This window comes from Hypanus sabinus, chromosome 6 (assembly GCF_030144855.1).
Source record: "Hypanus sabinus isolate sHypSab1 chromosome 6, sHypSab1.hap1, whole genome shotgun sequence".
NCBI classification, from domain to species: Eukaryota; Metazoa; Chordata; class Chondrichthyes; order Myliobatiformes; family Dasyatidae; genus Hypanus; species Hypanus sabinus.
In genome coordinates, this window is record NC_082711.1 from 182,040,883 (window position 1) to 182,059,220 (window position 18,338).

General features: G+C 45.1%; 1 protein-coding gene across 17 annotated transcripts in view; it reads right to left on the bottom strand.

Annotated features, from left to right (window-relative positions):
• ncor1 (nuclear receptor corepressor 1) overlaps nt 1–18,338 on the bottom strand; it is a 270,800-nt gene that overhangs the window by 187,432 nt on the left and 65,030 nt on the right. For all 17 annotated transcript variants that reach the window (XM_059973760.1, XM_059973765.1, XM_059973762.1 and 14 more), the window contains exon 6: nt 16,955–17,068. In XM_059973760.1, coding sequence (XP_059829743.1) covers nt 16,955–17,068 — 114 coding nt within the window. The remainder of the gene's footprint in view (nt 1–16,954; nt 17,069–18,338) is intronic.

The window sequence follows — 18,338 nt, forward strand, 5'->3', positions numbered from 1 at the left end:
GCTAGTGATTAAATTAAAAAGCAAAACTGCAAAATTAGTAACTGTTAGATTTCAACCATATTGTACCTGGGTAGTCGACAACTGCTGGTATGAACAATGAGTTCTCCAACTTCTGGTTAATGGTTCATAGAATCATAGAAAAGTACAGCGTAGAAACAGGTCCTTTGGCTGCTCTACTCCATGCTTAAACAATTTGAACTTCCTAATCCCATCAACCAGCACCAGGACCATAGCCCTCCATATTCCAACTATCCAAGTACATATCAAAACTTTGCTTAAACGTTGAAATTGAGCTCACACACTTCACTTGTGCTGACAGCTCATTCTACACCAGGGGTGGGCAAACTTTTTGACTTGTGGGCCACAAAGGGTTCTAAAATTTGACAGGGGGGCCGGACCAGGAGCAGATGGACGGAGTGTTTTGGTAATACACCTCATAAGAGAAAATAAAATATCATGGGATATGTAGAAAACATGTGCATTAATTTCAACTGAAAATGAACTAATGCATTACAACAAAATATCTGTCTTTGAAGTCCCATGGTATTTAGTTATTTATTGAAATGACTTTTAAAACACTGAAAATTAAATTGATAAAATACAGCTTTTTTTAATAGTAACAGTTATTATTTTAAAGCACTGAAAATTCTGTTATCCTTCAAGATATTATCATCATCACTGTCCTCCTGCCTGTCTTTATTTCAAAAACGGTAGGAGATGCAGGTCTACTTGTCCTGCTCCTTCTTATTCAATTGTCCCGTGCCAAAACTCAACAACGATCAGCACAAGGACAGAACAGTGACAGCGCGCCAGTATGCAGAGCGCGTTATTTGATCTGGAGCGCATTTTTTATTTTGAGAACGTATGTGCACCTGCGCACTACTCATGTCCATCACTTAACAGAAATGACATGTAACATGTAAGGCTTATTGAAAAAAATATTTTCAAATGCATTTTTTACATAACACAACGAAGAAACTTATTTTTAATTTCAGTGGGAACAGTGTTGTTGGTCTCCCTTTTTAGCCAGCGCATCAAAGTCTGGATTTAGTTTTGTTGTGGCGATTCTCAGGATGGATCGGAGGTGTTGGTCAGTTAACTTGGATCTGTGGCTGGCTTTGTTGATGTTCATGACGCTGAACGCCTGTTCACAAAAATAGGTCGAGCCGAACAAAGAGCAAAGCGCAAATGTGGAGTAATACGCTGCACCTCAACAAAGGTCAATGTGTAGCGGTGTGCTACATGCAGCACTAAAATTACGACACGGAGTCGGTAACTGCAGTCGAAAAAAAAAACTTTATTCGAAATCCCCAGCCTCACTTTTAAGCCTCCCTCAACCTGCCACCACCCCCCCCCCCCCCCGTGGCGCAGAGGCTCCAAAGCTCTGTGCTGGCAAATCCCCGCAGGCTATCTCCCTTAACCGGAATGCTGGCTAATTGTGAGCCGGTTTGGATGTGCCAGGAAATGGGTCGCCACAAATGTATATAGTGCGTCATCTATTGGGAAAACGCCAGAATTGCGGGGAAAAAACGTTAACAAGGTTTATTAATATAATTTCATCAAGTTCTGCGGGCCGGATTAAAAAGCTTAACGGGCCGCATATGGCCCCCGGGCCGTAGTTTGCCCATGCCTGTTCTACACTCTCACCACCCTTTGAGTAGATGTTTTTCTTAAGCTCCCCTTAAACTTTTCACCTTTCACCCTTAACCCATGACATCTAGATGCAGTCCCATCCAACCTCAGTAGGAGAAAGCCTACTTGTATTAACCCTATCTATGTCTCAATGTTGTATACCTCTATCAAACCTCCTCTCAATCTTCCATGTTCCAAGGAATAAGCTCCTAAACCATTCATTCTTTCCTTATATAATTCAGGTGCTCCAGAGCCAGCAACATCCTTATAAATTTTCTTGGTACTTTTTTTTAACCTTATTTACATCATTCCTGTAGGTAGGCGACCAAAGCTGCATAGAATACTCCAAATTAGGCCACATCAGTCTTATACAACTTCAACATAACATCCCATCTTCTGAGCTCATTACTTTGATTCATGAAGGCCAATATGTCAAAAGCTTTACAACCCTATCTTCCTGTGACATCACTTTCAATGAATTACGTCATAGCCGAAGGGTGGTAGCAGGGAGGAGCTCCCACGACTAAACAAATGCTCTTCATGGCGTGCGTCTCAAACAGCCTCTGACAACCTGGCCTTCATGTGTGGCATAGTTATGATGCCCGGCAGAGCTGTTCTCACTGACAGGAGAAAGGGCAAAGGCAGGCCACTGGCACCTTAAAACCAGTTGCTCCGGGCATATGGGGTTCGTTAACCACGGATGGTAGCTCATCTTGGAGAGGCAAAAACTCCGATTTCAAAGCTCTGCTGCCTTGCGGTTATTCCCCACACACGAAAAAAGGCTTTGGGAGTAAACCGAGGAAAAATCCGGAGTCGGAGTCCTGAAGGCGGCTGACTCTGTACCCAACCCTGGCACGGCAACTCCTGCGATGCTGCTGGCACCAAACTGTATCGACTTCCGTCGTTCCTTTGGACCTGTCGCCAGCATGGAGAGTGGGAGGACCCACTGCAAAGGCAACAGACGAATCTCCATATCAACTCTGCCCTGGCTTGCGCCCTGGAGAGGCTATACCAGAGGCACAGTACCCATGGTTGACCACAACTGACGGAGGACACATTTCCAGATCCCTTTGTTCGACCATGTTCCTCAATACTCTATTGTTCACTGTTTAAGACCTACTCTTTTTAGTACTTCTGAAGTGCAACACCTTGCACTTGCCTGCATTAAATTCCATCTGCCATTTTCCAGTCCATTTTTCCAGCTGATCCAGATCCCTCCGCAAGCCATAATAGCCTTCCTCGCTGACTATGGCACCCCCAATTTTGGTGTCATCCGCAAATTTGTTGAACCACATTTTCATGCAGATCGTTGATATACATGACAAACAACAATGGACAAAGTGTGGCGATCCACTTTCTGCGCAGGCGAACCGGCTCACAAATAGCCAGCACGCGGGGAGAGACTTTGGTAATGCACCTCTGATGTCATTTCCGCCCGGAGAGGGCGTGCGCTAGGGATTAAATGCCAGCACCGCGAAGTTTGAATAAACTAGTCTCAAAACGACTTACTATGTGTCGTCTCTAGCTCTGTTTGTAGTACATCGCTACATTGGTGACCCTGACGGTCCTAATGGGATTTGGACCAAAGATGACCAACTCTTCATTTGTTCACGCAGTTTCGGTGAAACTGCCGACTTTCTGGATGCTGCGACCACGCGTGTGGTTTAGCCAAGCAGAAGCCCAGTTCCAGATCAGCAGATATCCTCTGATTCCACGCGTTACTATCACGTGGTGAGCGCCCTTGACCAGGAGACGGCCGCCCAGGTTGCAGATTTCATACAGTCACCCCCGGAAGAAGGCAAATATGAAGCATTCAAAGCGCTGCTCATTGAGACCTTTGGCCTCTCACGGCGTGAGCGGGGTGCCCGCCTGCTTCACCTGGACGGTTTGGGAGACAGACTGCCATCAGCATTGATGAACGAGATGCTGTTCCTGGCTGACGGACACAAGCCCTGGCTCATGTTCGAGCAAGCGTTCCTAGAGCGCCTGCCCAAGGACATACATCTGCTGCTGGTCGACGCAGATTTCAGCGACTCCTGGAAGGTGGCGGCCCAGGCAGACACGCTGTGGAAAGCCAAGAGGGAGAGCGTGGCGTCCGTCGGTCAGATTACCAGGCCACGCGCCCAACAGCGGACCAGACCAGGCCCGGCGGGGTGCACACAACACAGAGGCAGGAGTGAGGAGGCCAGTGAACAGTGGTGTTTCTACCACCAGCGGTGGGGCACAAAAGCCTGCCGTTGTCGCCTGCCCTGCAGGCCCTGCCAGGGCCAGCTGCCACTAATGACTGGCAGCTGGCCACCAGGACAGCCTCTTGTACGTCTGGGACAAACAGTCGGGACGCCGCTTCTTGGTCGACACCGGAGCGGAGATCAGCGTCTTGCCCCCGACGGGGTATGACACCCGCAACAGGAAGCCAGGACACACTCTGAGGGCCACAAATGGCAGCATGATACAGACCTACAGCACCCGCACAGTGCAGCTGCAGTTCGGCGTCAGCCGGTTCACGTGGGACTTCACACTGGCTGCCATGGCCCAACCACTCCTGGGGGCGGACTTCTTGTAAGCTCACAGCCTACTGGTTGACTTGCAAGGGAAAAGACTGGTACATGCCGAGACTTTCCAGACGTTCTCCCTGATTGGAGACCACGCAGCGACTACCGCAGACTGAACGAAGCTACCACTCCAGACCGCTACCCGGTGCCGCACATACGGGACTTTGCAGCAAACCTGCATGGGGCAAGAATCTTTTCCAAAGTAGACCTTGTTCGGGGATACCATCAAATCCCGGTGCACCCTGAAGACTTCCCCAAAACAGTACTTATCACCCCATTCGGCCTGTTGGAGTTCCTCCGAATGCCGTTCGGCCTGAAGAATTGCTGCACAGACGTTCCACCGGCTAATGGACGCGGTGGGACTCGACCTGGACTTTGCGTTCATCTATTTGGACAACATCCTTATAGCCAGCAGTTGTCGTGAGGAGCATCTGTCCCACCTCCGCCAGCTCTACTCCCGCCTGAGTGATTTCGGCCTCACGATCAACCCGGCCAAATGCCAGTTCGGTCTTGACACCCTCGACTTCCTGGGGCACAAGATTACCAAAGACAGGGCAACACCTCTGCCCGCCAAGGTAGACGCGATCCGCCACTTTGCCCGGCCCAACATGGTCAAAGGCCTGCAGGAGTTTGTTGGTATGGTGAACTTCTACCACTGTTTCCTCCCCTCAGCAGCCCATATCATGTGCCCTTTGTACACCCTGATGTCAGGTAAAGGCAAGGACATTACTTGGGACGAGGAGGCCGTGGCCGCTTTCGTTAAAGCCAAGGAAGCCTTGGCAGATGCCACGATGCTGGTGCACCCCAGAATGGATGTTCTGACCGCACTCACGGTGGACACATCCGACACAGCAGTCAGTGGGGTGCTGGAACAGCTCATCGAGGGGCGCTGGCAACTCCTGGCGTTCGTCAGCAAGCACCTACGACCACCCGAACTCAAGTACAGTGCTTTCGACCGGGAGCTGTTGGCACTGTATTTGACAATCCAGCATTTCAGGTTCTTCTTAGAAGGTTCACCACGCTCACGGACCACAAACCGTTGACCTTCGCGTTCACGAAGGTGTCCGGTCCCTGGTCGGCTCGCCAGCAGCGACATCTGTCCTACATCTCCGAGTACACGACAGACATCCAGCATGTCTTGGGAAAGGACAACGTCGTGGCGGACGCACTCTCCAGACCAGCTGTCCAGGCCCTGGCCCTGTCCCTGGGTGTGGACTATGCAGCACTGGTGGAGGCGCAGCAGGCAGACGACGAGATGCCCAGCTACAGGACTGCAGTCTCGGGTTTGCAGCTGCAGGACTTTCTCGTAGGCCCAGGTGATCGGACCCTCTTGTGTGACGTGGCTACCGGCCAATCTCGCCCCTCATCCCGGCAGCCTGGAGGCGGCAAGTTTTCGACTCCATACATGGTTTGGCGCACCCATCTATCAGGACAACCGTCCAGCTGGTCTCCAGCAAGTTCGTGTGGCACGGACTTCACAAGCAGGTCAGTGAATGGGCCAGAACGTGCGCGCAGTGCCAAACAGCCAAAGTGCAGCGGCATACTAAAGCCCCACCGCAGCAGTTCGAATCCACCCGCCGGAGGTTCGACCACATTCATGTGGATATCGTGGGCCCCCTACCAGTGTCCGGAGGAGCGCGGTACCTCCTAACTATGGTAGACCAGTTCACGAGGTGGCCAGAGGCTGTCCTGCTCATCAACACATCTGCCAATTCCTGCGCCCGAGCACTGATCGCAACTTGGGTAGTACGCTTCGGGGTACTGGCCCACATTACCTCCAACAGAGGCGCCCAGTTCACCTCCAGCCTGTGGTCGGCTGTGGCCAGCCTGTTGGAAACGCAGCTACGCCACACAACTACCTACTACCCACAGTCGAACTGACTGGTGGAAAGCTTCCACCTTCACTTGAAGTCAGCTCTCATGGCCCGCCTGAGCGGACCTAACTGGGTGGACGAGCTTCCCTGGGTCCTGCTTGGAATTTGTACAGCGCCCAAAGAGGATCTGCATGCCTTGTTGGAGTACGGCGCGCCCCTGGCCGTCCTGGGAGAGTTCATACCAGCCCCAAGGGGGCAAGAGGAAGAACCTGCAGCAGTCCTGGACCGGCTACGCAAAAGACTCGGCAACCTGGCCCCTGTACCAACTTCACAGCATGGACGGACCCTGATCCATGTACCCAAAGACCTGCAAAACTGTAAGTTTGTGTTTGTACGAAGGGGCGGGCACGGCGCACTGTTATAGCGGCCGTATGAGGGGCCGTTCAAGGTGATCAACAACAACGGGTCCACATACATTCTGGACATTGGGGGGAGAGAGGAGGTTTTCACAGTGGACCGACTCAAACCAGCCCATGTGGACTTGGCGCAGCCAGTTGAAGTTCAGGCACCGCGGCGCAGAGGCAGACCTCCCAAACAGAGGCTGATCCAGACTGTGGACATTGGGGGGTGTATCGCTGGTTCTGGAGGGGGGTTATGTGGCGACCCACTTTCTGCGCCGGCAAACCGGCTCACAAACAGCCAGCGCGCGGGGGGAGACTTTGGTAATGCACCTCTGATGTTATTTCCGCCCAGAGAGGGTGGGCGCTAGGGATTAAATGCCAGCGCTGCAAAGTTTGAATAAACTAGTCTCGAAACGACTTACCAACTGCGTGTCATCTCTAGCTCTGTATGTAGTACATCGCTACAACAGTACCAATCCCTGTGGCATTCCTCTAGTCACAGGCCTCTAGTCAGTGAGGCAACCATCTACTACCACTTTCTGGCTTCTCCCACAAAGTCGATGTCTCATCCAATTTACTATCTCATCTTGAATGCCGAGTGACTGAACCTTCTTGAACAACCTCCCATTCGGAACCTTGTCAAGTGCCTTGCTAAAGTCCAGGCAGTTAAGTCCACTACTTTTCCTTTAACCACTTTCCTGGTAACTACCTCAAAACCTTATAAGATTGGTTAGACATAATCTACCATGCACAAAGCCATGCTGACAATCCTTTTATCAGCCCATGTCTATTCAAATACTTACTGTATATACCTTGTCCCTTAGAATGCCTTCCAATAACTTTCCCCACAAATGATGTCAGATTCACAGGCCTATAGTATCTAGTTTATATTTAGAGCCTTTTTTAAACAGTAGAAAAACAATGGCTATCCTCAATCCTCTGGTACCTCTCCTATTGCTAAGAATGACTTAAATATCTCTGCTGGGGCCCCAGCAATTTCTGCACTCCCCCTGCCCCCAAAGGGTCCAAGGGAATACCTTCCCAGTCTTTCAGGATTTATACACCCTGATTTTCTCCAGGATGGCAAACACCCCCTCCTCCGTAATCTGTATAGGGTTCTTGAAGTTGACACCACTTTGCCTCACTTTTATAGACTCTGGGTCTGTCTCTTAACTAAATACAGATGCAAAATATTTCTTTAAGATCTCAATCTGTTTTGGTTCCACACATGGATTAGTATTCTACCAGAGGACAGATTTTGCCATTTGCGATCCTTTTGCTCTTAACTTATCTGTAGAATCCCTTGGGATTCTTCTTTACCTTGTCTTCTGGAGCAACCTCATGCCATCTTTTAGCACTTCTGATTTATTTCTTATGTGTTCTCCTGCATTTCTTATAGTCCATAAGTACCTCATTTGTTCCTACCTGCCTACACCTTTTTTTCCTCTTAACCAGGGCATCAATATCTATTGAAAACCAAGGTTACCTACACATGTTATCTTTAGCTTTTATTCTGAAGAAACAAACTTTATACTCTCAAAATTTCATTTTTGAAGGCCTTCCACTCTCCAAGTATATCTTTGCCAGAAAACAATCTGTCCCAATCCACACTTGCCAGATCATTTCTGATATTAAAATTGGCCTTCCTCCAATTTACAATCTGAACCCATGAACCAGACCTACCTTTTTGCATATTTACTTTGAAACTAATGGCATGGTGATCATTAGATGCAAAGTGTCCTCCACACAAACTTCTGTCAACTGCCCTGTCTCATACCCTAATAGCCAATCAAGTATTGCACATTGTCTCGTAGCGATTTCTATGTATTAAGGAAATTTTCCTGAGCACTTTTGACAGACTCTGTCCCATCTAATCCCTTGACAGTATGGGAATGTCAGTCAAAATGTGGAAAATTTAAATAATCTCCCTTAACAACCTTATGGTTCTTGCAAGTCTGTAATCTCTCTACAAAAGTGTTCCTCTAAATTCCACCGACTGTTGGGTGGTCTGTAATACAGGCCCAATAATGCGGACATAACTTTTTTATTTCTCAGTTTCACCCATAACACCTCACTAGACAAGTTCTCCAGCCTGTCCTGATGGAACACTGCCATAATATTTTCCCTGACTAGTATCGCCACCCCTCCTCCTTTAATCCCTCCTCAATAAAACTGTCCCTCTCAACAAAATTAAAGAGGAAAACATTTGGCTCAAAGGTTGGTGAGAGAGAAGCAGGCTTGAATCTGTAGATCATTGATCAAAGATCAATGGTAGTTCAAAGGTGGTACACTTTGGAAGGACAAATTCCAAGGCAGAGTACAAAGTAAATGGCAGGATACTTGGAAATGTGGAGGAGCAGAGGGATCTGGGGGTACATGTCCACAGATCCCTGAAAGTTGCCTCATAGGTAGATAGGGTAGTTAAGAAAGCTTATGGGATGTTAGCTTTCGTAAGTCGAGGGATAGAGTTTAACAGACGTGATGTAAATATGCAGCTCTATAAAACTCTAGTTAGGCCACACTTGGAGTACTGTGTCCAGTTCTGGTCGCCTCACTATAGGAAGGATGTGGAAGCATTGGAAAGGGTACAGAGGAGATTTACCAGGATGCTGCTTGGTTTAGAGAGTATGGATTATGATCAGAGATTAAGGGAACTAGGGCTTTACTCTTTGGAGAGAAAGAGGATGAGAGGAGACATGATAGAGGTGCACAAGATATTAAGAGGAATAGACAAGAGTTGTCAGCCAGCGCCTCTTCCCCAGGGCACCACTGCTCAGTACAAGAGGACATGGCTTTAAGGTAAGGGGAGGGGAGGGTAGTTCAAGGGGGATATTAGAGGAAGGTTTTTCACTCAGAGAGTGGTTGGTGCGTGGAATGCACTGCCTGAGTCAGTGGTGGAGGCAGATACACGGGTGGAGTTTAAGAGACTACTAGACAGGTATATGGAGGAACTTAACATGGGGGGTTATATGGGAGGCAGGGTTTGAGGGCCGGCACAACACTGTGGGCCGAAGGGCCTGTAATGTGCTGTACAATTCTATGTTCCATTGACACCAGTATGGAGAAGCACTGTTCTGATAGGACAATTCCACCTGAATCATGCTGGGACCACAGTCCTAGCAGATCGCAGAACCAGAGCTGTAGATAGAACTTTAAACTAAACAGTGGGGCTGGGTTCAATGACAAAGAAAACCGGGGAAAAGGCTGAATGAAGGAGACTTTGGGAAGGGAGGCAATGAATAAACGACTGAGTGCATTGTATCTGAATGTGCAGATATGGAAGGTATCATATTGAAAACTTAGGTTGGGGTGGCCCTGATGATAGAAAATGAAATTAAATTGTTTAGCAAGAAGAAACAGAACATCAGAGGATGTATAATGTTTGTGGGTAAGTTGAAGCCTCTGAACAAGAAGTCAGGATTTAGTGTGCAAAATATACCAGATATGGAAAAGACATGTGAAAAAGAATGGTACAATGATCATGGGGAAGTCAATATGTGAGTAAATTGGAAAAACCACGTAGGAAGTGGACCACCAGAAAAGGAATTTGTGGAATTCCTGAAACGGTTTTTTAGTGCAGTTTGTGGTCAAGCAATTCTGGATTTAATACTCTGTCATTAGGCAGGTTTGATCAGGGAGCACAAGATGAAGGAATAATTTCATGTCAGTGCCCATTATATGATGCAATTCATCCTGCAATTTGAAAGAGAAGGTGTAATAGAAGATTGGATGAGTGGCAAGAAGCAAAGAGTGGGAATAAAGGGAGGTGGCTCTTCTGGTTGATTACAGGTGTTCCATAGGGGGCGATGTTGAGTATGCTTCTATCCATGTTATATGTTAATGAATTGGATGATGGAATTGATGGCTTTGTGATCATATTTGTGGACAATACAAAGAAAGGTGGAGGAGCAGGTGGTGTTGAAGAAGCAGAGAGTCTGTAGAATGACAGATCAGGAGAATGGGCAAAAAAACAGCAGATGGAATGGGGTGTAGGGAAGTGTAAAGTCATGCATTTTTTGTTAAATGAATAAAGGCATAGACTATTTTCTAAGCAAAGAGAAAATTAAAAATCTGAGGTACAAATTGTCTTGGGAGTCTTCGTGTAGGATTCCTTAAAGGTTAGCTTGCAAGTTTAGTCCGTGGCAAGGAAGGCAAATGCAATGTTAGCATTCATTTCAAAAAGACTAGAATATAAAAGCAATGATTTAATGCTGAGGCTTTATAAAGACATTATTTAGACTGCACTTGTGAGTACTGCGAGCAGTTTTCAGCCCCTTATCTAAGAAACAATGTGCTAGCATTGGAGAGGGCCCACAGGAATGATTTGCTGTTATGAAAGAATTAATGTATGAGGAACATTTGATGGTTCTGGGTTCACTGTAATTTAGAAGAATGTGGGGTGAAATCTCATTGAAACCTATCAAATATTGCAAGGGCAAACACAAGGAAATCTGCAGATGCTGGAAATTCAAACAACAACACACACAAAATGCTGGTAGAACACAGCAGGCTAGGCAGCATCTATAGGGAGAACCGATGTCGACGTTTCAGGCCAAGACCCTTCGTCAGACTTGTCCTGACGAAGGGTCTCGGCCCAAAACGTCGACATCGCTTCTCCCTATAGATGCTGCCTAGCCTGCTGTATTCTACCAGCATTTTGTGTGAAATATTGCAAGGACTAGATACAGTGGATAAGGAGAGAATGTTTCCTATAATGGGCAAATCTAGGACCAGGGCAACAACACACACAAAATGCTGGAGGAGCTCAGCAAGCCAGGCAGCATCTATGGAAAAAAGTGCAGTCAGCGTTTCGGGCTGAAACCCTTCTTCAGGACCGAAACCCTTCTTCAGGACCAATGGGCACAGCCTCAGGATAGAGGAGCACCCATTTAGAATAGAGATGAGGAAGAATTTTTTTTTTTTTTTTTTTTTACAATTCATTGCCACAAATGGATATAGAAGCCAAGCCAGACCATCAGGAAGGGCAGGCAGATGATTGGGTGTAATTGCAGCTGGCAATCAGTGCATTAGGGATGCAAAATCAAAATGGGTTGCAAATGCAGCACTCAGAAATATTATACTGAGTACAAGAATTAATGAGGATGATCTTGTTGCACCATTATAGTTTGTCAGGAATGATGTTGTGGCCATCCCTGAATTGTGGCTGAAGGATGGTTGTAGTTGGGAGGTGACTGTCCAAGGTTATACGTTGTATCGGAGGGATAGAAAGGTAAACAGAGGGGGTGGCGTGGCTCTGCTGGTAAAGAATGGCATCAAGTCAGTAGAAAGTAGTGAATTCTTGTTAGTTGAATTTAAAAACTACAAGGATAAAAGGACGCTGACGGCAGTAATATACAGGCCTCGCAACAGTAGCTGGGATGTGGACCACAGATTATAATGGGAAATAGAAAAGGCGTGTCAAAAGGGCAATGTTATGATAGGGGAGATTTAAACAAACAGGTCGATTGGGAAATTCAGGTTGGAAATTAATCTCAAGAGAGAGAGTTTGTTCAATACCTACAAGATGGCTTTTTGAGCAGTTTGCTGTTGAGCCTACTAGGGGATCAGCTATACTGGATTGGATGTTACATCATGAACTGGAGGTGACTAGGGGGCTTAAGGTAAAAGAACACTTATATGATCACATTATAGTTGAGTTCAACTTGAAATCTGACAGGGAGAAAATACATTTTGACATAGCAGTATTTCAGTGAAGTAAAGGAAATTACAGTGGTGTGAGAGGTGTTAGCCAAAGTAAACTGGAAAGAGATGCCAACAGGGATGATAGTGCAGCAGCAATGGTGTGAGCTTCTGGGAAAAATGAGGAAGGTGCAGATGTATTCCAAAAACAAAGAAATGCTCAAATGGCAAAATAGCACACCCGTAGCTGACAAAAAACAAAATAGAGAGTAATACAATAACACAAAAATTAGTGGGAAGACAGAGGGGAACCCTACAGAGAGCAAATAAAGTAAGTTACTGGCATTAAGAATATTGGCTAATTGGCAATGAGTAGGAATAAGAGGATCCTTTTCTGGTTGGCTAGTAATGTTCCTCAGGGGTCTATGTTGGGACCGCTTCATTTTATGCTATTTATCAATGAGTTAGATGATGGAATAGATGGCTTTGGTGCCAAGTTTGCAGGTGATACGAAGACTGGTGGAGGGGCAGGTAGTGGGAGGCAATAAAGGTACTTGTCAAACACAGATTTTTTCTGTGCCTAACTGATCATTATTCTGAAGGGTTAAATTCTTATAACACTGCAAACCCATTTTCAAGGACTCCACAACTCGTGCTCCCAGTATTATTACTTTTTAAAATTTGCACATTGGTCATTCGTCAATCTTTAAGTATAGTTTTTCATAAATTCCATTAAATTTCTTTTATTTCCCTGTAAATAGCTACAAGAAAATAAATCTAAAGATAGTATATGGTAACATATATATATATATATATATATATAAAAATACACACACACACATACCTATATAATAAATTTACTTTCAATTTTGAAGTTTGCAGCCGATTTACAGTTCAGTGGATGGACAGGTAGTGCCATAGAGATAGAAAATCTGCAAAAGGACTTGGGACAGCCTGGAAGAATGGACAAAGAAGTGGCAGATGGAACACAGCAGAGGAAGGTGTGCAATTATGGACTGTCGCAAGAAGAATAGAGGTTATAGACTGTTTTCTAAATGAGGAGAGAATTCTCAAACCAGAGGCGCAAAAGGACTTAGGAGTCCTAGTTCAGGACTCTCTCAAGGTTAACCTGTAGGATGAGTCAGTACCAAAGGCAGCAAATAATCAGCATTGATTTCAAGAGGACTACAGTATAATATGAAAGCAAGTATGTAGTACAAGCTTTATAGAGCATTGTATCTAAGGAAAGATATGCTGGTCTTTGGGAGGTTCCAGAGGAAGCTCTCATGTCAAGAATGAGACGCTTAATCTATGTTACGTTTGATGTCTCTGGCCTTGTACTTCATAGAGTTCAGAAGAATGAGGGAAGATCTCATTTACTTTATTTTATTGTCACCAAACAATTGATACTAGAGCATACAATCATCACAGTGATATTTGATTCTGCGCTTTGCACTCCCTGGAGTACAAATCGAAGTAAATATAATAAAAATTTTAATTATAAATCATTATTAGAAAATAGAAAAGGGAAAATAAGGTAGTGCAAGTCAGGTCCAGATATTTGGAAGGTATGGCCCAGATCCAGATCGGGATCTGTTCAGCAGTCTTATCACAGTTGGAAAGAAGCTGTTCCTAAATCTGGCCATATGAATCTTCAAGTTCCTGAACCTTCTCCCAGAGAAGAGGGACAAAAAGTGTGTTGGCTGGGTGGGTCATATCCTTGATTATTCTGGCAGCACTGCTCCGACAGTGTGTGGTGTAAAGTGAGTCCAAGGATGGAAGATTGGTTTGTGTGATGTGCTGGGCTATGTTCACGATCTTCTGCAGCTTCTTCCGGTTTGGACAGGACAACTTGATGCACCCTAGAAGAATGCTTTCTACGGTGCATCTATCAAAACTAGTGAGGGTTTTAGGGGACAGGCCAAATTTCTTCAGCTTTATCAGGAAGTAACGGCACTGGACTCTGCTTGGTTAGACTAAGTCAGGTCATTTGTGATACTCACCCCGAGAAACTTAAAGCTTTTGACCTGTTCCACCTGTGCACCACCGATGTAGATGGCTGGTCCACTACTCCTTCTGAAGTCAACATCTTGCTGATGTTGAGGGATAGGTTATTGTCTTTGCACCATGCCTCCAGGTTCTTAACTTCCTCTCTGTACTCAGACTCATCATTACCCAAGATACGGCCTACAATTGTGGTGTCATCAGCAAACTTATATATTGAGTTCGATGGAAACTTGGCTACACAATCATGGGTGTACTGTGAGTACAGCAGGGAGCTGAGTACACAGCCCTGTGGGGCACCAGTGCTCAGAGTGATTGTAGAGGAGAGCTTGTTCCCTATTTTTACAGCCTGGGTCCTGTCTGTGAGGAAGTTGAAGATCCAGCTGCAGATCTGTCTGCTAAGACCCAGGTTCCAGGTCTTAGGAATCAGTTTATTTGGAATGATGGTATTAAAGGCAGAGCTGTAGTCAATGAAAAGGAGCCTTACATATGCATCTTTATTCTCCAGGTGCTTTAAGGAGGAATGTAGTGCTAGAGAGATGGCATCTGCCGTTGACCTGTTGCTCCAGTAGGCAAATTGCAAAGCGTTGAGGTTGACTGGTAGGCTATGGTTGGTGTGTGCACTTCATAGCAATCGATGTCAGAGTCACAGGTCGATAGTCATTCAGGCATGCCACTTTGCTTTTCTTCGGCACCGGGATTATCGTTGCCTTCTTAGAACACGAGGGGATCTTAGACTGAAGCAGGGAGCAGTTGAAGATGTCAGCAAACACTCCAGCTAGCTTGCTTGCACAGGCCCGGAGAACCTGTCCCGGGACGCCATCTGGGCTTGTCGCCGTCCTTGGATTTATCTTCAGGAAGATTCTTCTAACGTCTTCCTCAGTGACAATGAATCTCGATGCCACCAGGTCCGGTTCATCCGGAGAGGGCGGGACTCTCCTCTTCTGTTCAAATCTTGCGTAGAATACGTTAAGATCGACAGGAAGAGAAGCGCTACAGTTATTGATATTCCCAGCCTTTTCTTTGCGCCCAGTGATCTCATTTAGACCCTGCCATAGTCTACAGGCATCCCTCTGGTTAGCCTGGGCTTCCAATTTGGCTCGATATTGCCTCTTGGCACCCTTAATGGCTTTCCGGAGTTCACGTCTGGATTCCGTGTAGCGACTGGTATCCCCGGACCTAAAAGCCGCTGCTCTAGCCTTCAAAAGGGACTGGACCTCATAGTTCATCCAAGGTTTCTGGTTAGGGAATACCCAGATTGTCTTGCGAGACACACAGTCCTCTGTGCATTTCCAGATAATGTCCTACTGGATAGAGAAAATCCTGGATAAAGTGGACTAAAGAGGATGTTTCTGCTAGTAGGAGAGTCTAGGATCCAAGGACACCACCTCAGAAATCCTTTTAAAACTGAAATTAAGAGGAATTTCTTCAGCTGGAGGTTAGTGAACCTGTGCAATTTGTTGCCCAGGTGGTTGATATGTCCTTGAAGGATAAGGGGTTGGGGGGGGGGGGGGGGGGAAGAGAGAGGGAGGTTTAGAGTTATGGGTTAGAAGGCAGGAGAATGGGGTATAAAATACAGTCAGCCATGAAAGAATGGCAGAGCATTCATGGACCAAATGGCCTAATTCTGCTCCTCTATCTTATGAACTACATAATACAGCTCAATACAGTGGATGTTGTAAAACTGAATTAACTGAATTGAAAACAAATTGAATCGGAATATGTGGACAGAGTAATAACAAAGTTCTAAAATAACCTGTGTATAGAGCAGAACATCAGGTCCCTGGTCTTCAAACTGAACTGGGTAACATTTTTCATTCACAGATAGAGGAGCTTTGAGTCTATTGGGGAGAGGCATGGGAAGGAGGAACAAATAAGTGTGTGATAAAGTGGAAGGGAGGATCGGTGATTGATGATCAAAAGTAGAAAAGTGCTATGAGAGAGGTCAACTTTTGGACAAGGAAACAAACAGCAGCCTGCAAGAGATATAAATGGCGTAAGTAGAGTAATTACCTGAGTTACCAGAGAGTATTATGAATGCACAAAATTTAAGTTTCCTTTAAATATGTCCGAACTCAATTTTTTTAATAGAATACTAAGCGTCAAAGGACAAGGTACTGTTTCTCAGATTTTTATTCAGCTTCATGGGAACAGAAGAGAAAACCAAGAGCAGCAAGGTTAAGAGTATAAGCATCCATCGGTTCCAGGCTAATAATAAATGTTCTGTAAAGTGTTCACCTACTGCAATACAGAAGAGTTTACATGATAAGCAGATATCAAAGCATTAAATTGAAAATGTACATAGGCTGCTGCTTCACCTGTGGTTACAAACCAAATGCATCAGAGCACCCTGGATAAACAGTCCTTTCAGACCTGACAGAAGGTGCCAATAAATATCTACATGTGCTGAGCCATTAATTACCAGCTATTTTTTCAGCAGCAAAACCTGCCGATAAATTAGCACAGTCCCATGTTCCTGCCAACTGAATCTGTCATCTTAAACGCACTGTGTATTTCATTGTTTCTAAATTGTTCAGCAGTATGGCTTTAAGCCATGCAGATTTTATTTTAAATGGTGGTGAACTAGACTACTCTTTTTAGAAGGTTGAAGTCAAAACCATTTGTCAATGATGGGATGTCATTTATAGATTTAAAAACCTTAAAAAGAATGAGTGGACATGGAAGTAACAACAAACTAATACTTCACTCATTCACTTGCAAACATTAGCTTGATCACTTCCTAGCACAGTTATTGTTTACATAACTGAGCCTAAATCATGCATCTCCAGCTTTCTCAACCCAATTCAACCTATGCAAATATCTCAGACAAAGCACTCAACACACATTTTCTCAGTATTTTAATTGTTGGTGAAAGAAAAAATGTAAAAATCCTATTGCTTTTTGTCCTTACCCTGTTTTCGTCATAGATAATCTGGACAATACTTCGATGTTTCGCTTCCACTGGAGGAGGGGAGACGGGTTTCTCAGGCTCTGGAGGCTTAGCTGCTTCCTCTTCAAGCTGTTGCTAATAAGCAACATAGTAAGAGAATCAATATTTCTTGCCAACATATACAAGGTTTACATCTTAAATTACAGAATGAAAAACAAATCTGAATTTTATCTAGCTGCTTCTTACCGTCTGAAGTGGAGGAGTCACCATATCCAAAACATGGCTTCTCTTTAACAATCGTGAATGAAGAATGTTTCCACTCAAACTGGAGGTACAAAATATCCTGAAGAAAGGTCTCAACCCACAACATCAGCTCCTTATTCCTCACTATGCTGCTTAACTTGCAGACTTTCTCCCAGCATTTTGTTACACTGTGGATTTCCAGCATCTGCAGAATCTTGAATTTCAAATCAATTTCTTCAACTTTCCCCTCTCTGTCCTCTACTTGCTCAAGCTCATCTAAAACTTTGCTCGTGTATATCCAGTCCTGCTTACCCTTGCTAGCCATACCAGCTCTGAAATTTAAAATTGTGAATATACCAGCAACTATATTCAGTATTGTTTGGCTCATTATGTTAGCAAACATGAAGTTGAAATTTAATTCCACGTAAGCAAGTTTTATATTATTTCATGTATATAAAAAAGATCTAACAAATATATCTTTATTCTATAAATAATTAGGAGCTAAAATTACATAGTTTAACATAATTTTAGTTGGTGTGGCAAGAGCAGCTAAATTGCCAAATTCAGGAACAGCAGAGCTCTAAGCACAGCAGCAGCAGCAGCAGCCACAGTTGAGGACAGCTTGTGTAATCATACTAGATTGTCTCATACTGCTGTCTGGGCTAGCTTTTGTACATCATACTTATAGATTATATATACAACTATAATGGTGTTTAATGTGAATATTTAGGGGTACCAATCAAATAGATAGTTTTTCTTTGGGAATGTTCTGAATTTTGTGCTGCTAGAGCTCCATTCAGCAAGGAAAGTGGAAAGTATACCATCACATTCTTGATTGTGCTTTAGTCATGGAGAAGTACAGCACAGAAACAGGCACTTGGCCCATCTAGTCCATAACAAAACCACTTAAACTGCCTACTTCCATTCACCTGCACTGGGACGACAGCCCTCCATACCCCTACCATCCATGCACCTTTTCAAATTTCTCTTGAATGTTGAAATCAAATGCACCACTTGCGCTGGCAGCTCGTTCCACACTCTCATGGTCCTTTGAATGAAGTTTCCCCTCATATTCCCCTTAAACTTTTCACCCATAACCCATGACCTCTGGTTGATGTCCCACCCAACTTCAGTGGAAAAAGCTTGCCTGCATCCACCCATC